The sequence below is a fragment of the Bufo gargarizans genome, chromosome 2 (genome assembly GCF_014858855.1).
Source record: "Bufo gargarizans isolate SCDJY-AF-19 chromosome 2, ASM1485885v1, whole genome shotgun sequence".
Lineage (NCBI taxonomy): Eukaryota > Metazoa > Chordata > Amphibia > Anura > Bufonidae > Bufo > Bufo gargarizans.
The window spans coordinates 228,016,751-228,039,261 of NC_058081.1; the positions used below are offsets into that span (position 1 = coordinate 228,016,751).

Sequence of the window (22,511 nt, forward strand, 5' to 3'; positions counted from 1 at the left end):
AGGACACCAGGGAGGATAGATCGGTGGAGGATTCCGTATTTGAGGGTCTGAGGGAAAGGAAGCGTAGATGTTTCCCAGTTTATAAGTCTATTTTAGCGGTAATGGAGAAGGAATGGAAAAAGCCAGATAAGAAGCCATTTATTTCAAAGACCTTTAAATACCCCTTTGAGGAAGAAGCATCTACCTCCTGGGATAAAACCCCAAGGCTAGATGAAGCTATTTAAAACATTTCTAAGAGATCCTCCTTGCCCTTTGAGGATATGTTTTTTTTTTAAGAGACCCTTTAGACAAAAGAATAGATTCTTCACTTAAAAATACTTGGGAGTCTTCTGCGGCTGCATTCAGGCCTACTGTAGCCGCCAGGTCAATGTCTCTGTGGCTAGATAGACTGGAGGGGCAGATCAGGGACAGATGTTAGATAGACTGGAGGCCAGAGCCGCATCCCTATCTAATTCTGCACGCCGGGCCTTGTGGCTTAAAAATTGGAAAGGAGGAGATATGCCTTTGAAACTGAGGCTATGTGGCATTCCCTGTGGAGGCCAATTTATTTTCGGGTCAGAACTAGACTCTTTGCTTGAAAAGGCTGCAGACAGAAAACATTTCCTCAGGAGTCCTTTACCCAGTTTAAGCAATATAAATGGCCCTTTCGGAAACCGTCCAGGTTCCGGAATAAAAAGGAGAAGGGAGCAAGGCTTAGATCTGGGAATAAGGGTTTTTTGTTCAGATCAGCCTCCGCTCGTGCGGAGAAACAGGGAAAACAATGACTGCCATAATCCCAGTAGGGGGAAGATTAAAGTTCTTCCTACCTGCTTGGGAAAAGTTTGCAGGAAAATGGCTGGCGGGACTTCTGCAGGAGGGGCTAAAGTTGGAATTCATTAAATATCCCACAGAAAGATTTGTGATCTGGAGATCTTCTCTCGCACTAATGCAAGAAATAAAACAATTAACAAACAAAGGTGTTGATTCCTGTCCCAGAGTTAGAGGTAGGGAGAGGTTTCTATTCTACTCTGTTCCTAGTGAAGAAACCAGATGGGTCATACCGGACGATTATAAATTTAAAGTACCTGAACAAATTTCTGAAGGCCAGGAAATTCAAGATGGAAACTATCAGGTCAGCGATCTATCTTTTATCTCCAGGATGCCATATGGCGGTTCTGGATCTAAAGGATGCCTACCATCATATCCCGATACATCCAGACCACCAGATATTCCTCAGGGTGGCTGTAAGATCCAATTTCAGTGTTCTTCAGTTCCAGGCACTACCCTTCGGCCTCTCTATGGCACCTCGGATCTTTACCAAGGTAGTGGCGGAGATGGCTTCTTTCATCAGAAGGAGAATATCACGTTCATGCCTTACCTGGACGATTTTCTGTTGGTGGCCCAGTCTCGTACTGCAGTCCCTAGGATGGTTATTGAACTTCCAGAAGTCCAGGATGCAGCCATCAACAAGTCAGGTTTTCTTGGGTCTGGTACTGGATTCCAGACGGGAGAGAACCTTTCCTCACAGTGGAGAAAGTTGCTGGGGTTCAAGAGGCAGTTCAGAGGGTTCAGTCAGGAGAGGCCTTGTCCATTAGGAAAGCTATGTCCCTGTTGGGAGTGCTGACGTCCTGTATACCAGTGGGCTTAGAGGCACTCTCGGCAACTACAAGGAGAGATCCTGGCCGCCACGAGACGGACAGGGACTTCCCTGGAGTCGATTATAAAGCTATCAGATCCAACACTTTCATCCCTGAACTGGTGGAAGGAAGCAGAGAATTTGATTCGGGGAAGTTCCCTGGTCCTTTCCGGAATTAGTAGTAGTAACTACAGAGGCCAGCCCCTAGGGATGGGGGGGGGGGCTCATGTGTAGGATCAGATTTTTCAGGGAGAATGGTCCCAGGGTTAGAGACCTTTTTCTTCAAATCGGAAAGAGCTACAGGTGGTCTTGCTAGCTTTGAGAGCAGCTCTACCAATGATCCAGAACAGGCATGGGAGAGTAAGGTCCGACAATCGCTCGGTCATCTCGTACCTCAATCATCAAGGGGGAACCTAGGTCAGAGTCCTTACTGAGAGAGACGGAGTGGATTTTCAAAGAAATAGAATGGAGAGTTCTACATCTTTCAGCCATACACATAAGAGGAGTCGAGAATACTCAGGCAGATTTCTTGAGTCGTCACAGGTTACGTCGGGGAGAATGGTCTCTGAATCCAGAGGTATTTTCCCAGATAGTGGATTTTTGGGGTCTTCCATCAGTAGACATGTTCGCCACAAAGGGAAAACAGGAAGGTCGAAAAGTTAATTTTCCCTCAGTCCAAGGGAGTACCCATCTGGAGTGGATGCCTTCCTCCAGAGATGGGACTTCCCTCTAGGATATGCCTTTCCCCCTCTATAGTTAATTCCACTAGTGATAAGAAAGATCAGGTACGAGGAAGCGAGAGTGAGTCTAATAGCGCCCTTCTCGCCAAAGAGGGCATGGTTTTCCCTTTTGAAGGCCATGTCAGTTTCGGACCCATTAATTCTGCCAGGGATCCCAAACCTGTTGTCGCAGGGTCCAGTATTCCACCCGGAGATAGTCTCTACACCTTTCGGCGTGGAATTTGAAAGGTCATTTTTAGCCAGTCACGGATTTTCGAAAGAAGTTGTTTCCACGCTGATGAAAAGTAGGAAAGAGGTGACTAACGTTATCTATGCGCGAGTCTGGAGAAAGTTCCTATCCTTTATAGGCGTAGATAGTTTCTTGGCCGTTAGAATTCTCAGTTGTACAGGTGTTAGAATTCCTTCAGAGGGGGTTGTCCCTTGGGTTAGCAAAGAGTACACTGAAGGTGCAGGTGTCAGCATTGTCAGTCTTGGGGAGAAGGAGTTTAGCCATGGACCCATGGGTGGTTAGGTTTTTTAAGGCAGTTGACAGGGTGATGCCGGTGAAGGGCACCAGATTTCCTCCCTGGGATCTTAACTTAGTATTGAATGCCTTAACCAAGCATCCTTTTGAGCCACTAGATTCTTGCTCCGCTAAATTGCTTACCCTTAAACTGGTTTTGTTAGTAGCTTTAACGTCAGCCAGGAGGGTTGGTGAGATTCAATCCCTCTCCATTAACCCCCCTTTTATGACTATCCGAGAGGATAGGGTAGTACTGAGACCAGATCCCAGTTTTATACCAAAAGTCTCTTCTAGGTCAAATGGGGCTCAGGAGGCAGTTTTTTCAGCTTTCTTATCAGAACCGAAGAATGACAGAGAGAAGGAGCTGCATTTCCTTGATGTCAAGAGGTGTATTTTGCAGTATCTGGAAGTAACTAAAGCTTGGAGAAAATCTTCTGCCTTATTTGTACTATTCGGAGGGGTTAGGAAAGGCAATACGGCCTCTAAGGCATCTATTGCCCGCTGGATTAGAGAAGCCATATCTTTGGCATATTCAGTATCTGGTGTTTCTCCTCCTGTTTCTGTGAGGGCACACCCCACAAGGGCGGTGTCTACTTCCTGGGCGCAAAGGGCCAACGTAGCCATAGAACAGATTTGTCGGGCATGCTACCTGGTCCTCTGCGTCCACTTTCTATAAGCACTATAGGCTTCAGCTCGATTCTATTTCTGACCTACTCTTTGGCACAAAGGTCTTGGGCACTGTCGCCCACCCTGAGGATGATCTCTGAAATCTCTCTAAGGTGCTGTCGTGTGGGGAGGAGAAAAAGGATGATTACACTTACCTGGTAATCTTATTTTCCTGACCCCATGACAGCACATCTTTATTCCCTCCCTTTTGGTGTGGTGCTGTGTGTTCACGCGTGTTGCAAAAAAAAAAAAAGTGTATATATGTATAAGATTTAAACTAACGTAAGGGGGAGTCCCTCTCATGCTCTGGAAACTCACTGAGGTGGGAGAGTGGCTCCACCTTTTTTATGCTGCAGGTTTCCTGTCCTGGGGGCCGCGCCATCTCTCTAAGGTGCTGTCGTGGGGTCAGGAAAATCTGATTACTGGTATTACTATTTAATCTGATATTACCGGTGTAATCATCATTTTCCCTTATAACGTGGTTATGCAGAATGCATAGTACAATAGGGCTGGAGGGGTTAAAAAAATAAAAATTATAATAATTTAACTCTCCTTAATCCACTTGGTCGCGCAGCCGGCATCTCTTCTGTCTTGTTCTGTGAGGAATAGGACCTTTGCTGATGTCACTACGCTCATCACATGATCCATCAGCCCTATTTTATTTTTTTTAACCCCTCCAGCACTATTATACTATGCATTCTGTATTCAGAATGCTATTATTTTCCCTTTTAACCATGTTATAAGGGAAAATAATGCAATTTACACAACCTTGAACCCAAACCTGAACTTCTGTGAAGTAGTTCGGGTCTGGGTAACACATTCAGTTTTTTATCATGCGCTTGCAAAACGCATTGCACCCATGCGATAAAAACTGAACAACGGCATGCAATCGCAGTCAAAACTATCAACAATTGCGTACCCACTCGCACGAGTTTGCCGCAACGCATCCGGACCTTATACAGACACGCTCGTGTGAAAGAGGCCTAACTCTCTCACTCTCCTTGCAGCTGGTGATGGAATTGAAATGGGATCATTTACTTTTTTTTTTAGCCCATCTTCTGCAGTACCCCGCTCCCCCTTTAACAGTGGCCTCTACAGCGGATTGTCCCCTTAAAGGGGTTCAGAGCCCGGACATACCCATAATTTCACCCAGGCAGCCCCACTGATGTTAGCATCGGCTCTCAATTGTCCTGTGCTGGATCGCACAGGGCAAGGGCTCTTTTATTTACAATAACACACTGCCGGGCCGAGGCTTCCGCCCAGCAGTGTGTTCAGTGACGTGGCCGGCTCTGATGGGCGGGCTTTAGGCCTAGCCGCCTGGCAGCCCTATGGAGAGTCTGGTTCATCACCGGAACTCCAGAAAATGCCTTTGCCCTGCGCGATTTAGCAGTTGTTGTTAGGGGAGTGTCTATGTAACTAGCTGGGTGTTTTTAGGGGCGGTGCTGGAGGTGTGGTAGAGAAAAAAGTGCATCATGGGTTTGGTTGGATACAGCAACAGGAAGTGCTACATACAGGATGTAAACCAGAGTGATTGCTTTATATGGTAAAAACAGGTCAGAAGAGTCCAAATTGAAAAGAAGAGCATGAGGAAGATGTGTGTGAAGTAAATGGCTTCTAGCTGAGAAAAATTGCTTTCACCTGTACTTGATTTATGCAAGTTTTTTTTTTTTATATACTGTAGAGTTTTCACTTGTAAAGGTCATGGTTGCAAACTGTCTTTGCAAACTATCATTAAAGGGAGTCTGTCCGCAGGTTTTTGCATATCGGACCCTTCACGGTGGCTGGAAGGACTTGAATAGACTACTAAAACTGTACCTTTCTTATGTTAATCTATTGTCGCATTCACTAAAAATATTAGCTTATTGAAACATGCTAATGAGCACCTTAGCCCTGTGGTGCATAACCTGTCCCATCCTGTGTCTATGAATCTCCACCTTTCCTTAGATGATTCACAGGAGCTAGCATTTGAATCCTGCTCTCTGCTGGCACTGTAGTCTCGTTCCTGCAACATGTACTACAATTTTGGCGCAAATTTAAAGGGGTTTTCGGCCTGGAAAATAAACTAGTTCAAGGTTGGAAACAGTGTGCCTGAGTGTTTGTGCCATTTTTGCTCATGTCACTGCTGAGGCCAGCGATTGGCTGCAGCAGTCAAGAGACCACAGATGGGACGTCATTTGTAGCAGTGTGGCGGGGACAGGAGTAACGCTGGAGTGGCTTTTCAAAAGGTCCGGATTGTTTATTATTTTACACCGTCTCCAGCTTTTCATTACCGTAACTTTCTTTTTCATGTCCGACAATCCCACTAAGCCAGAATTCTGGCTCATATTGCTTAGTAAATCTCTCCCAGTATATCGTTTTCCAGATTAAAAAAAGTTATGAGTTATGTGCAATACTTTATATTTTGTTTCCCTTTTGTGCAGGGAAGATTCTGTTGGATGTTCCCAGCCAGGCCTCAACAGTGATGAGGAAGAAGAGGTGGAGGTAAGATGTTCATACACTGCTCGATATCCTGTGTTATACTTTCCCAACCTCCTTGTAAGCCTTTAAGTCAGCGCAAAGTGCTAGAATTAGAGTGGGGTGTATAAAGTTGTGCCTTTTTATTATGGAGCCCCCTTTATTTCTAAATCCAGCACAAATAACAAACATGGGGGCACATTTATTAAGACTGGTGTTTTAGATGCCGGTCTTAAGGCCCATAGCTGGCGGTGGTTCCACCGAAGTTATTAAGAGGTGCCGGCCTCATCACTTTGGCGTATCCTCCGCCAGTTCTGAATGTAAGACTGCTTCCTTGCTGTCTTACATTTATACCATTTTCTACGCCTAAAACAGGTGTAGAAAATAGTGAATGAGACGGGCCTACCGGCCAGTCCCCTTCCCCGCCCATGCCACGCCTACAATTTTAGAACTAGCATGAGCGGGACGAAGTCGCAGCTAGCGGCACAAGTAACCGTTGCACCATCATTTGCACCTGAAATATGCCTAATTTAGGTGTATTTCAGCTTGGTAAATGACCCCTATAGTGTTCATTTCAATAATGGTTGCAGTGGTTCCTTTGTAAAAATATACTCTCGTTGACAAAAAATAAATAAATTATGTATCCAGATAGAAATGTTGGATTGCTGTAAAACTTTGCATGCAGTTATATCTCAGGGAGATATATAAATAATTACAGGTGTGGGCTGATTAGACACTGGGTTTTGCCACAAAAAGGCATAAAAGTGCATTCCCCGCTGCTCTATAAAAAGCCTTTCAGAGGCTACTTTTGGGTAGTGTACCTCTTGAAAGACAAAAAGAATCGTACACTGAGTGAAGGGGGAATGTAATTAAAACATAACTTTTACTAAATATACAATAAAATGGTAATTAACACCGCTGCCACAATACATAGATATATGGAGTAAGTCTAGTCAAACATACCCCCATACATGATGTCAAGCAAACATGGTTGAAAATGTCCAAAATATAGTACTGTATGTGTTTGAACATTCTTACCGGATGCATTGCAGGTTTGGTCAAATGCAATCCAGTATAGTGCGGAAAGCCGGATCCATTACCCGTCAGTCAGATAGGATCCGGTAAAATGCAGGGAACCTATTGTGGATTCCGGGTAGGTCATAGTGTCTGTGTAGCGGCGGACAATTGTCACTGGGAGGGATACTGTTCCTGATTCACCCTATAGATAAGTGAGGGAACTAATTAGACCCTACCTATCTACACAGAGCACCCGTCCCGAAAGGGACGATCCTGTCCGGATTAGGGTTGTTTCGGTTATCGAACTTTCGATACCCAATCGATACTTTTAGCTTGGTATCGATACGATACCGGGATTTGTCTTTTATCGATACTAGGCTGCAGTATCAGAGAATATGGATTGCGCTGCTCTCAGCGTGCTCCATGTTCCCTCAGCAGCACAGGGAAGAAGGAAGCAGTCTCTCCCTCCCCCTGTGCTACCTCCAATGAGAGCTCATTTTTCGGTACAAATAACATAATGTCTTTATTCTCTGGGTCAGTACGATTACAGTGATACTAAATACTTATAATTTTGTTTACGTTTTACTACTTTTTTTTCCAATAAAACCCCTTTTATTAACCCAAAAAATGATTTTGCATTGCCACTTCACAAGACCCATACCTTTTTTTTTTTTCTTTTTCTATGGAGTTGTGTGAGGGCTTGATTTTTGAGGGACAACTTGTATTTTTCATTGGTATCATTTTGGAGTAAATGGCGCTTTTTGATCGCTTGTTATTACGTTTTCTGGTTCCATAGAAGTGAATGGGGCTCCAGTGAAAAAACGGATGTTTTTCACTGATGGTTGCTAAGAGTTGTAGATTGTTGTTCTTCAACTTGTTTTTCACGCACGTGAAAAACGCATCAGAAGCTGATTGCATCCGCACTGAAAAAACTGAAACACTGAATGCAGACAACACTGACTGACCTTGCATGCAAAACCATAATTAGTTTTTTTTTTCCTGAACAGACCCTGAAAGAATCTGTGAGGTTTGTGTGAAAGAGGCCTAAGAGAGAATGGAAGGTTCCGGATAGGAAACTAATAATTCCTAGGACTATTAAACGTAGACTACCTTTTAATGAGGAAGATAAGTCGGTTTTTTACACAGTGCCCTAAGGTTGATGTATCTTTGACCAAATTGGTTAAAAATTCGAATGCATTACCCTTTGAAGACATGGGTTCCTTAAAGGATACTATGGACAAGGAGGTTGAGGTATGCCTTAAGAAATCTTGGGAGGTGGAATCTGTACTGTTAAAGCCCACAGGCTTCATTCACATCACCGTTCAGCCTCTCCGTTCTGCTGCCCCATTTAGGGGCAGGAAAACGGATAGGACGAATTCAGAACATAACTGAGCCCATGGGCCCCATAGACTATAATGGGTTCCATGAGATTTCCGCTCAGTAATTTACCACCTAATCAGTGAAGCGTGGCGGTGGTAGTGTCATGGCCTGGGCATGTATGGCTGCCAATGGAACTGGTTCTCTTGTATTTATTGATGATGTGACGGCTGACAAAAGCAGCAGGATGAATTCTGGAGTGTTTCGGGCAATATCATCTGCTCATATTCAGCCAAATGCTTCAGAACTCATTGGACGGCGCTTCACAGTGCAACTGGACAATGACCCAAAGCATTACTGCAAAAGCAACCAAAGAGTTTTTTAAGGGAAAGAAGTATAATGTTATGCAATGGCCAAGTCAATTACCTGACCTGATGCGATTGAGCATGCATTCCACTTTCTGAAGACAAAACTGAAGGGAAAATCCCTCAAGAACAAGCAGGAACTGAAGACAGTTGCAGTAGAGGCCTGGCAGAGCATCACCAGGGATGAAACCTAGCGTCTGGTGATGTCTATGCGTTCCAGACTTCAGAGTGTAATTGACTGCAAAGGATTTGCAACCAAGTATTAAAAAGTGAAAGTTTGATTTATGATTATTATTCTGTCCCATTACTTTTGGTCCCTTACCAAGTGGGAGGCACATATGCAAACTGTTGTAATTCCTACACCGTTCACCTAATTTGGATGTAAATCCCCTCAAATTAAAGCTGACAGTCTGCAGTTAGAGCACATGTTGTTCGTTTCATTTCAAATCCATTGTGGTGGTGTATAGAGCCAAAAATGTTAGAATTGTGTCAATGTCCCAATATTTATGGACCTGACTGTATATCATCATTACATCCATTCCTATAAAGTTTCATTCCATTCCAACAACACCTCCTTCTTGCTTCTTGGAGTATTATCATAATTTTTTGTTTGTGTGTAGAAGTGGAAAGTGGAAATGTATGGTATTGCTTACTCCCGGGAACTGGCACAGTGTCTTGACAATGCCTCTGTGCATAGCAGTAAGTCACAGGTCCAGAAGGAGCGACATCCAGAAGTGCTCCAAACACCCTTTTTCTGTAGTATAATAAAACATACCTAAAAAGCTGTGGTAAATTCACATAATCGGGATCACTCATGTTAAAGTCGATTGCACATTTACTACAAAAATTTGCATTGGCGTGGTTTACAAAGAGAAATGGCACATAGTACTGTATATTTAGGTAAATATACAGAATATTAATCTTCTTTACTGCTGAAATGGCATTTCGGCTCCATCTACTGGACAAAATATGGCATAATCGTGCACTAAAAACTCAAAGTCCCTGATTTATCATACCTTCATTCCAGAATTCTACTGTCAAAAAGTTCCAAAAATAGGGCTTTTGTGGCTTTTTTTACTCTCTCTTGCACAAAATTTCACTCCAGGAGGAGGTGGAGTAGCTTATCTAGACAAAAGTGTTAGGTCTAAGGATAAGATGAATTCGTCAAGCAACATGAGACATTTGATAAATGTGGCATAAAGTACTCCAACACAGACTCTCAAGCAAAACTGACTTCAAATATTCCCTTCATGATAAATTTCCCCACAGACTATAGTGCATTGACAAATTAGGGCCATCATTTGCTTGTCTAAACCATTGGAGATGTCACTGTTAGAGAGACACAAAAACCGTGCTCCAAGTAAAGACTTGTGATACCAAATCCACATCTGTTCACATAAATTATAATGCAAATAGAAACGGAGGCAGCTGGCACTCTGATATATCAGCCTCGCGGTGCTCGCGTCCAGGGTCGGCGTCCCATAAATCAATGTGAAGTAAAGGACCGCCACTTGCTCGCAGTAAGGTATGATCTTCAATCTTCCTTTATTTTGCCATGTAGAGGACTAGAAAAACAACGCGTTTCGACTCACATACCGAGTCTTTGTCAAGTAGAATTTAAACAAAAAATATGGGATTTAAATAGTCCGCCACTGATGACATCAATAACACTTGACAACAGGGTCGTCATAGAGACAAAATACAAACAATAAGCGGCAGACTACATAGACATGGAAAAGAACATGCTGACGATATAGATGTAGAGATTATTTGAATATATACAGTACAGACCAAAAGTTTGGACACACCTTCTCATTCAAAGAGTTTTCTTTATTTTCATGACTATGAAAATTGTAGATTCACACTGAAGGCATCAAAACTATGAATTAACACATGTGGAATTATATGAAAAAAAAGGAAAAAAAGTAGGAAAAAAAATATGGATGGGCACTCATATATGGAAATATGGGACAGAATTTATTCAAACATATAATAAAACATCAATAAAACAATAAATAAAAATGAAAATGTATGAGGATATTTTCTGGTTGAAGGTCACCCACTCAGAAATCTCCACTAGTACGGATAACTTTCACCAGAAAATATGCTATCCTCTATACCATTAAGATTGTATTAAACATTGGCAATAAATCCTGTATCAAAAAGTGAAAATATACACATAGGTGTCAAGCGCTATTGGTTCTCCTTGGTTGATATAATTTGTATCTTATTGTGAATACACAAGTAGCAATATGTAGATAGCGATATGAATATCAACTATATATCTTGTTATGGATACATTAAAGTAGTGCCAAGTCCGAATTGTTTCTCCTATCCAAGTAATGAGAAATGTCCAGTCTTTGTTGTTTGCTTGTGAAAGCTGGAAAGTATTCTTAGCAGATCACTAGATATGATTTTATCTGGTCTGGTTTCAATCTTGCTAATATATGGATTTACCGTCTCATAGTTCTTTACCCACTATGTGGGCTTACCTTTGCCTGGTATAGATTCACTGGGACAAGTGGGTCGACTGCTAGTCTGTGTTAGAAGCCGGCGTCCCGGCTGTGAAGTCCGTAGCGTTCCACGTGTGTATCCCAGATACTTCCGGCAGCTGGTTTGGTTTGAGAGGCTGCGTACTCGTACCTTCAGGCGCAGGTAAATGACGTATTGGAGGTCTCGAGCTAGAGAAGGTTTATTTCTTTCTTTCTCTTTCTTTTCCTTTAAAGTGCACTTATGTCCATGTAGACGGGGTATTGTTCAATTGTTCACCAAACGCGTTTCGGGGAGACGCTTTCCCCTTCCTCAGTGGTATACCCCGATTTCATAGGTTGGCTTATTTTATACTTGCGCTTGGTCTCTTTCAAGACCTGGTTCGGACTCAGAGTTCCTCCAAAAAGCCGGTCTGGATCTAATTATTAAGTATCAATTGTCAGTGTTGCGGCTTTTTTGCGGTTCCTATGCGTTTTTCATACAGATGCGTTTTTCATTTTTTTGTTGCAATTTTTATTTTCAGTTGGTTCCATTTCTGATTTTTTTAAAGGAACATCATTTGTATTTCCTAATTGTAAGCTTTAGCATGGAATTTTCAGTATAACTTGCTAGATCAGAATATTAATGCATATGTGAAATACATAAATCACAGAATAAAATACATATACTTATACTTAAAAATATATATATATATGTATGTGTATACACATATATATATATGAGAATATATAAAAAAATAAAATCAATAAAATCTATAGAAACAAATATAAAAGTTGTCTATATAGAGGGGTACTTATCCGAATAGATATATCACATTCTATATTATTTCATTTCTTTCTTCCATTTCTATTTATGTGGATCTTTTTTCTTCTGTACGTAAAACGGGATCTGGTCAAAGGGATATTTTGGGATGATGCAGAAGAAGTTGGAATTATATACATAACAAAAAAGTGTGAAACAACTGAAAATATGTCATATTCTAGGTTCTTCAAAGTAGCCACCTTTTTGCTTTGATTACTGCTTTGCACACTCTTGGCATTCTCTTGATGAGCTTCAAGAGGTAGTCACCTGAAATGGTCTTCCAACAGTCTTGAAGGAGTTCCCAGAGATGCTTAGCACTTGTTGGCCCTTTTTGCCTTCACTTTGCGGTCCAGCTCACCCCAAACCATCTCAATTGGGTTCAGGTCCGGTGACTGTGGAGGCCAGGTCATCTGGCGCAGCACCCCATCACTCTCCTTCATGGTCAAATAGCCCTTACACAGCTTGGAGGTGTGTTTGGGGTCATTGTCCTGTTGAAAAATAAATGATGGTCCAACTGAACGCAAACCGGATGGAATAGCATGCCGCTGCAAGATGCTGTGGTAGCCATGCTGGTTCAGTATGCCTTCAATTTTGAATAAATCCCCAACAGTGTCACCAGCAAAGCACCCCCACACCATCACACCTCCTCCTCCATGCTTCACGGTGGGAACCAGGCATGTAGAGTCCATCCGTTCACCTTTTCTGCGTCGCACAAAGACACGGTGGTTGGAACCAAAGATCTCAAATTTGGACTCGTCAGACCAAAGCACAGATTTCCACTGGTCTAATGTCCATTCCTTGTGTTCTTTAGCCCAAACAAGTCTCTTCTGCTTGTTGCCTGTCCTTAGCAGTGGTTTCCTAGCATGAAGGCCTGATTCACACAGTCTCCTCTTAACAGTTGTTCTAGAGATGTGTCTGCTGCTAGAACTGGCATTGACCTGGTCTTTAATCTGAGCTGCTGTTAACCTGCGATTTCTGAGGCTAGTGACTCGGATTAATTTATCCTCCGCAGCAGAGGTGACTCTTGGTCTTGCTTTCCTGGGGCGGTCCGCATGTGAGCCAGTTTCTTTGTAGCGCTTGATGGTTTTTGTGACTGCACTTGGGGACACTTTCAAAGTTTTTTCCCAATTTTTCGGACTGACTGACCTTCATTTCTCAAAGTAATGATGGCCACTCGTTTTTCTTTTTCTTTACTTAGCTGCTTTTTTTTTTCTTGTCATAATACAAATTGTAACAGTCTATTCAGTAGGACTATCAGCTGTGTATCCACCTGACTTCTCCACAACGCAACTGATGGTCCCAACCCCATTTATAAGGCAAGAAATCCCACTTATTAAATCTGACAGGGCACACCTGTGAAGTGAAAACCATTTCAGGTGACTACCTCTTGAAGCTCATCAAGAGAATGCCAAGAGTGTGCAAAGCAGTAATCAAAGCAAAAGGTGGCTACTTTGAAGAACCTAGAATATGACATATTTTTTGTTGTTTCGCACTTTTTTGTTATGTATATAATTCCACATGTGTTAATTCATAGTTTTGATGCCTTCAGTGTGAATCTACAATTTTCATAGTCATGAAAATAAAGAAAACTCTTTGAATGAGAAGGTGTGTCCAAACTTTTGGTCTGTACTGTGTATGTATATGTGTGTGTGTGTATGACATCGCAGCCTGCCATGCTCCAGCATGGCAGGCTGCGATGTATCAGCGGGGAGGGACTGGAAGGAGGAGCTGGGGGCCGGTACATTTACTGCGGCCCCTTGCTGTCATTGGACCTATAAAGCAATGCTGCATGCTCCTGTCACCTGATTAGTTGCTCTCCCCGTCCAGTGTTCCGGTTCTTCTATTCCTCGTCGCTGATTGGTCACCTCGTCTGACTACGCCGCTCCATAGGGCAGACCACATCCCGCTCTTACCAGTATGGCCGATCAGCGGGCGCAGCTCACCCGGCCTTGTGTCAAGATGTTTTCTCTAAAGAAATGGAACGCGGTGGCGATGTGGAGCTGGGACGTGGAGTGCGACACGTGCGCCATCTGCAGGGTGCAGGTTATGGGTGAGAACGAGAGGAGCAGAAGTGGCGGGCTGTGTCCTGCCCTGCAGGGGGGCGTAGTGTCGGGGATACTTGTGTCCTGTGATGCGACAGGTGTGCGCCAGTCTGTGCAGCACAATGTCTGTACCGTGTGACCCTCCCTGCTGGGCATGGGGTGGCACATGTCACCTTGTTGGCTGGACCTTGTTGGCACCCCTTAACAGTGCCATCCACAGACCCCCTCCACCCCTTAACAGTGCCATCCACAGACCCCCTCCACCCCTTAACAGTGCCATCCACAGACCCCCTCCACCCCTTAACAGTGTCATCCACAGACCCCCCATTGCCGCTCCAGTACAGTTATAAAATGTGTAATTCAATTAATAATGATTCATGCTGCCCCCTCTGTAGTATAACATTCAATATATCCTACTCACAGGGCTACTGTTATATCGTAATGCAGGCCGGCCGGGCAGACGAGCGGCAGCGTGACTGACTGACGTCACGTGCCTGCCCGGCCTACTTTATGAATGAAGCAAGCGGCGCAGGCACTCCGTTCATATTTACGATTGAGGCCCTTTGGTTCCAGGGTCTGCAAACTGTGAATCCAAAAGGCCTGGAACCAAAGGCCTCAATCGTGAATATGAACGGAGTGCCTTTTTGTAACATACGAATAAAAAACACAAGTTGTTTTATAAGGATATTTTATATCCAATATATATGCATTTACTTGAATTTTTATCATGTATTTTATCATTTTTTTCATTTTTTTTTTTTTTTTTTTTTTTCCCGATAACCTGAATTTTAGAAAAATCTACTGCAGGTCGTTTATTCAATGTGCACTAACAATTTATTATGTCTGTTGCTTTTCTTTGTTATTTAACATCCTTAGTCCACTGTGTGTGTGTGATATATAGAATGAATATATATATTCAAATAATCTCTACATCTATACCGTCAGCATGTTGTTTTCCATGTCTATGTAGTCTGCCGCTTATTGTTTGTATTTTGTCTCTATGACGACCCTGTTGTCTCGTGTTATTGACGTCATCAGCGGCGGACTATTTAAATCCCATATTTTTTGTTTACCTTCTACTTGACAAAGACTCGGTATGTGAGTCGAAATGCATTGTTTTTCTATTCCTCTACATGCCGAAATAAAGGAAAATTGAAGAGTCATACCTTTCGGCGAGCGAGTGGCGGTCCTTTACTTCACATAAATTATAATGCATCTTACGATGACAATTGTATATCGTATAAGCTGCTCCATTCATACATTCCCTCTGTACACCACTTCATGCCAAGTTCGCATGGCCCCCTGAGTTAGAAGGGACCTCCAAATAATGTCCATATACCAAAATGTCAATATCCAAGAGACAGTGACCTGCTTCATACAATAGCGACTGAAGGGGTTAAACTGGGAGTGGGCTTTAAAAGGAAAATAGCCGCGTGAAAGAGCTTAAATGGAGTCCAGTGAGCAATGGGTAAATAAATTCCATATTTTCACTTTTAACTACTGGAACGCTGCTTCTTTTTCTACATGTTGATTGGATTGGAGGCCACAGATTCACGTCTTTTAAACGTTTGTACCCATCTATTCAATTTTACTATCAACTGTGCTGCTTTACCTTTGCTGTTTGGTCTGGATAGGGGTTGGACTCCTCAAAGAGGGGATCTTTTTGAGAGCTTAGACTTTTTATAGTTTGTGTCTTGGATTTCTCAAATGGTTTTCTTTTTTTCTTTTTTTTTTTTTTTTTACTTGAAAGATTTGATCCAAACTATGGCACTTGCATCTCCTGATTTGTGATATATATATATTTTTTTCCCCCTCAGTGGTCAGATGATGAGAATACAACCACTCTTACGGTAGGTCCTTTTCTTTCTCTCTTTATTTTTTATTATTAAAGGGGTTCTAAAATGGGCCAAAAGTGGGGAGTATTTTGTTATTTGAATACCTTTACCTGTTCCTTCCCCCCTCCATTCACAACCAGTCTTATTTACTTGGCTGCAGCAGTGACATGCCCATATACTCCATGTGACTACTGCAACCAATCACTGGCCTCAGTGGTATATGACATGAGAACACTGAGGCAAGTGATTGGCTGCTGTGGGTTAGGGTGTTTCATTTTGTAATGGAAAAATTTCAAGAAGATTGGATAATATTTAGAGGTTGCACACTTTGATCAGTTTTGTAAAAGTAGGCAAAAAATATGATCTCTTTTTCAATGTTAATTACGTTTATTGGGAAAACTAGAAATCACAAACCTAAAATAATATTAAAACTAGACACTAAGATTAATAGGTAGTATGGTAGGCAAAACATGTGTTATGTTAATCAACTTTGAACGATGCAATCCCTTCTTTGTTAGCTTGGTGACGACTTTTCTGTGATGCTCGACTACCCTCAACAAGAATTGTTTTTGTTGCTCGTCTCTGACTGATTCCTTAAACTTTATCAGAGCAATTCCTCTTTCTGCGGTATCATTGACCACGCTCTGTTCACATGGCTTCTTAGAGAATCACTGCAGTATTGTCACGTTGTGGATTCCAAACAATTTGTTTTATTAGTAATGAAACGGCTCAGGTCTTTTCCTTCAAAAACTAGGTTTTTACCCTCTAATCGTTTCATTTCCTTTTTTATTTGCAGGTTTGGTTTCTTAATTTTTAGTCATATTTTCCTTAACAGCCTGAGTAATACGTTTGTCCAAAAAAGCCAATCCTACGTTTGTTTCTGACAGATACCAAAGGTGTCTTTTAGCAACTGTGAGAGCACTTTTTTTGACGTCTGCATCTGGGTAAGTGCTGTAGCATATCCAAATAATTCTTTGGAGCCCATCGACTTACAATTGCCTCGTGCAAATAGCGAACATATATGAGGCTGACAAAATGTGCAACCCGTTTCATTCCTTTCAATTCTCGTTGAGGAATATTCAAAAGTTTAGTGAAGAGGACATTGTTAAGTGCATATATTGCCTTTGCCATCCACCTTGCTTGATGAAGAGCCCCTGGGATCCTGAACCGTTTTTAGACCAACCTCCTAGGTACAGGAGTGAGAGTAATAATAAAAGTGATCAATGTGTGCAACCTCTAAATCTTGAAATTTGGTATGTATGTATATGTGGTATGTATATGTGGTATGTGTGTGTGTGTGTGTGTATATATATATATATATATATATATATATATATATATATATATATATATATATATATACACTGAGACTTGGGGCTTAAGCAAAGTCATATGAAAATCACATCTTTGGAAAATATGGATCTGGTAAATTTTAACCCAATCCCTGTATTTGGGCCTTTTTTTTTTTTTTTTATATCTCGGACTTCCCCTTTAAAGCCATAAAATGTTCTGATGCTCATATGAAGGTAATATAATTCAGTCAACCTTGGGGACTTTGTCTTGCAGGCACCAGAGTTTCCAGAATTTTCAACAAAAGTCCAAGAGGCAATCAATTCCCTTGGAGGGAGTGTGTTTCCTAAGCTGAACTGGAGTTCTCCCAGGGTAAGATCCAAAAACGTTTTCTTACCGTAATAAAATCACTTCTACCCAAAGCAGAAACTGTTTGGTAGTTATACATGTTTTACTTCTATAGAGCATTGACATTATTCTTTTCAGATGCACGTCCTGTAACATGCACTGACACAACATTAATGACCTCCGTGTTCTGTCAGTGTTCTTTCAGGAACCACTGGTAGGAGATTTTCTGCAAAATCATTTTTAGCTGAGCAGTGTCTGTGGAATACAGATGACACAGGGCGGGCAAAAAACGGACACCCGGACCAAACACGGATGAAGGATAGACAGATTTTCCATGCATGTCAAATGGACACGGAAATGTGAACGAGGCCTAAGGGCCAAGACTTCACTGCAGGATATGCAGTTCATTTGCGTTTGACAAGTTCATCATAAAGACAGTCTATTTTTTTTGGGCACAAAGCAAAATTTCTGAATCGGTGACTTTTTGAAATGTATTAAATAACATATCAATCACAGAACAATGTAGCGTAGAATGAAGCTTGAACGTGAGGCCGCAAAGCCAGAAAAGCAGATACTAAGTGGTAAAGCACGTGTCCTAGCACATTGTGAACTCCTTTAAAAGGAGGTAAAAGTAATAATGAGGGGTATGTTTGGGCCTCAATTTATCCATCTTCTAATCATGTAATTATGTCGAGGAGCAATTGCCTGGCAATGTGGCTGCCTTCCCAGCCGTGTAAGCAGAATACAGGCATTGATCCCAGTCTGAGGCAATGCATAATAGGTACACTATTGAAATTGGTGTGTCTGTCACTACTGCATGATGTTCTCGAAGAGGTGACAGATTCCCTTAAAGGGGCTGTGTCATGAAAAATATTCATGCATTTTTCAAACCAGCAACTGGATCGGAATGCTTTTGTAATTGCATGTAATTAAAAGTTTAGTATAGCCAGTGAGTTATTCACTGAAATCTGTCTGTATAGCGCCACCTGCTGTCTGTTCTTTGCCTTATTTTTTGTCCGTGTCATTGAGCTGGTCAAACTGGTCGTGTATAGTTTAAATCTTCAACTACCACCAGCCATATGTTCTGTTAGAAGCTGGGACATTTACAGGGAGAGAGCTGCAGCAGAAAGGACACGCCCCCCTGAGCTATGATGAGGAGAGAGCTGCAGCAGAAAGGACATGCCCCCTGAGCTGCCAGGCTGGAATAATGAATGGGGGAGATCTCTAGTTACATGTGAGGTATAGGGCAGGTTCTAGCTTTCTTAGAAAGTTACTATATGATGTCTGATTTTCATTTTTTTACATCAATCGGGGCATAACCCCTTTAACTGTAAACCGGTGGGTGCAACCACAGTTCAAAGCTGCAGAATCTCACTTAGTTGTCTAGCCCCAGCAATGTCCCATTTAACATGGAAGTGATTTTATGGCGGTTATTTTTCTCTTCCCATTAGGATGCCTATTGGATCGCATTGAACAGCTCATTGAAATGTAAAAGCCTGAGTGACATCTTTTTGCTCTTCAAGAGCTCGGATTTTGTGACACATGACTTCACACAACCGTGAGTAGCTCGGATTTTAATTGAACATTTTCTGCTCAGTGGAGTGAATGGCCGCTTGCTAATAACTTGAGTGCCCAACAGTTGTTGGCGAGGTGGCATCTTGCAGTCACGAGTGGTTTCTCGTTGCATAGCCTGAATGCACATCATCAGATCTCGCTTTTTGTTAATGTGAAATGGAAAACTGGATCTGATGCGTTCAGTAAGATGTCTCTGCTGCAGTCTTTTAATAGATGTGCTAAGTGGGAGTGCCACCATGGTGTAAAAATAAACCAAGGCGGCAGCTCCTTGCCTTCTCCAGCAGATGGATTCTTGCTGCTCCAGTGTCTGTCTTCACACATTTTACTACTTTTACAGCTCAATGTCTGGTCTTGGGTTTCAATAAATTAACTATGGTAAAAGTTGACATGCATTAAATGTGAAGACCTGATGCTAGCCTCAGAGATGGCTTATATGTTACTATGCTCGAGGCTGGAATAAGGACATTCACATCCTGCTCTTCATGTGCACTTTAGAGATCTTTCAAATTTTGGGTAAACTTGCTGCACATATTGCATTCTCATGGCACATGTTCGGGATGTGTGGCCTTTTTTTTATTGCCTTTATTCTTTTTACCTTGGTGAAGCTTCTCATAAAACCTTTTAGATTGTCCATTTTTCATCACGCTCATTTTCTCCTGTTCAGTTTTATGCTTATTGTGATGGCTTTTTCCCTTAGTTAAAAAGTGCTATGCAATATGTTGTCACTAAATAATAATAATAATAATACTCATTATAAAAGTGATTAGAATGTATAGAAAATAAGAAATCTCTTGTTACTTGAGTATGCTGCAGCTACTTCTTCTGATTAGTCTGTTTAACTTAAGGAGTTCTCTGGGCTCCTTTATAAAAACGGGCTTTTCCGCTAAACTGTGGAATGAAAGACCGTATGGTTAATAGTTACCCATCCCTCGCCTGCCTGATCCCACCATTCCCACTGCACTCCCACAGGCTGTGGGCTTTTCCACCCGGGTCCTGACTGGATGTATGCACTGCTTTTTCCGGTTCAGCTACATAATAGTAAATGCAGCTAAACAGGAATAAGAAGCACACATCCAGCCAGGAACCGGGTGGAAAAGCCCACAGGCAGTGTCAGTGCAGTGGGGAAGCATTAACTAAACGATCTTTCTTTTACTGGTTAGAAGAAAGATGAGTTGTTTTTATTTTTAAAAAAACAAACAAAAAAAAAATTCCCATAAAATAACAATTCTGGAGCATATATATGTATATATCCAGAAAATGGCAGGGCAGCACTTGGTGCCAGCGTTTTCCTCTTGGTCCTGGGGTCCAAACACAATCTAAATAAATGTAACGCAGCACTCCTTGAGTAAAAAGTGAAACATTTTATATTTATTCAACACATGCCTGTATCAACATGTGTTGAATAAATATCACATTTTTTACTTTTTACTCAAGGAGTGCTGCGTTACATTTATTTGGATTTTATATATATATATATATATATATATATATATATATATATATATATATATATATATTTATTTTTTTAGAATTCTGAGTTGTGCTGTTCATATGTTATTCCTCCTAGAAATCGATGAATACATTGACACCACTCTGACCATTCCCCTTTTTCGTCCTACCAGTTTTACATAGTAAAAGTTCAGTTTTCATAAAGTTTTATGAGATGTTGATATGCTGCCACTGCTTGCCTTAGAAACCTGTACCATCACATTTTCTCAGGGTTATAAATTTCTTGAGGATAATTTTGTTTCTTGTTTATACTGGTATGCTGCATTCGGTAAAGAGGAACAAGGAGGTGGGACATGTCAGATCTGGGTGTCAGGGATCTCTACAATCAGCCAAGCACTCCTTCCCTTTAACTTTCATTGGCTCTCCTTGTTAGCTGAACATGGTCTCATGTGAGAAGGGCTATCACAGTTGAAGCGAAAGGGGACTCTCAGCAGTCGGCCCCCTCTATCTATGACATGTCAAAAGATTTGTGAAAGTGCCTTTACCCTTTAGAGGAAGTCTGTCAGTACTTCTGACTAGGCATGAGCGAATCGACTTCGGATGAAACATCCTAAGTTGATTCACATAAAACTTCGTTTGAATACTATACTAAGCGAGCACTTCGTACAGTATTAGAATGTATTAGCTCAGATGAGCCGAAGTTATTACTTCGACGAAGTCCCACGAGACTTCAGTTAATAACTTCAAAAATTAATTTCTACTGTTTTACCAAATTCTGTTTCGGTTCCACGATACCACTTACAAGCGAGCCAGAGTTCGGGAAAAGGTTTTTAAAAGTAGAAATTAATTTTGAAGTTACCCAAAGTCTCATGAAACTAGGCAAAGTGATAACTTTGGCTCATCTGAGCCAATACATTCTAATACTGTACAGAGCGCTCGCTCCGTACAGTATTCCAAACAAAATGTTATGCAAATTGACTTCCAAAGTTTCCTCCAAAGTCTATTCGCTCATCCCTACTTCTGACCATGCAAAACTATTAAAAGCACTAAGCAGGGGCTTGTAAATGCGTATCAGGAGTAGTGTGAATATGAACTTTTACTTTTGCCATGTTCTTCTACTGCAAGTGCCCAGGAGGTGGTTTTCACTGTGTAGAGCTCTCTGTATTGAGTTGCTTCACATCCCCTCCCCTTTGCTCTGAATGACAACTGTAACATCCAACCAGGACACTTGCAGAACCTAGCAGAATGAAAGCTCCTATTCACACTCCTCCTGGTAATAAAAGTCCCACAAAACTTGCTTGTCCTGTTCCTTCCACCCCTACCTAGCGCTGTCAGTCTTTCTTTCTATTTCTTTCTTCCCCTTTCTCTGTATTCTGTGACTGCAGCTTTTCCAGTTACAAGTATTATATTGAGTGAAACAATTTTAAACATCTAAGTAAATAAGAAATCTGCTGAGTAAGTGAATTATTTAGTTACTTTATTGATCTTTCTTGTAAGTAATACATATTTGATGCTATCAGAATGGCCCAGGAGATGCTGACATTGCATGATAGTATATGTGGTTTGCGATTTTTACAATGAGAGCAAGTAAGTCATCAATAATAGTTTATAGAGCTGTGTTTAGAATGTCCCCAATCTATATAGGTATGTGAGATGAATACAGATGGAGCCGAGTATTTCTAAATGGGCTGCAGAATTAGGAGTACTGCAGAAAGTAGCTGAACGATTACTAGACTGTGAATAATCTGACAAGAAAATGGCTCTTTTCAAAGGAAAGACGCCCCATGTAAGATCATTTGCCAAGGCAGCACTCCTGTCACTTTACTACATATCAGTAGTCTTCTGTTGCTAGGAGCCTCGGCAGAGAAATCTGATCTATCGTATCCGAGCATCAGCTGGTCCTAAGCATGATACATGCTCTTGTGGTTGTCCTGAGAAAGTAGGATCATGTCATGGACTAGCATAAGTAAATGTTTATTGGTATGCAACAATTGTTAGTCTGACA

General features: G+C 41.7%; 1 protein-coding gene across 1 annotated transcript in view; it reads left to right on the plus strand.

Moving 5' to 3' along the window:
• CDC123 (cell division cycle 123) overlaps nucleotides 1-22,511 on the plus strand; it is a 92,429-nt gene that overhangs the window by 4,153 nt on the left and 65,765 nt on the right. Inside the window, exons 3-6 of the mRNA XM_044280076.1 lie at nucleotides 5,944-6,004; nucleotides 15,827-15,859; nucleotides 17,411-17,506; nucleotides 18,934-19,040. Of these exons, the coding sequence (XP_044136011.1) occupies nucleotides 5,944-6,004; nucleotides 15,827-15,859; nucleotides 17,411-17,506; nucleotides 18,934-19,040 (297 nt within the window). The remainder of the gene's footprint in view (nucleotides 1-5,943; nucleotides 6,005-15,826; nucleotides 15,860-17,410; nucleotides 17,507-18,933; nucleotides 19,041-22,511) is intronic.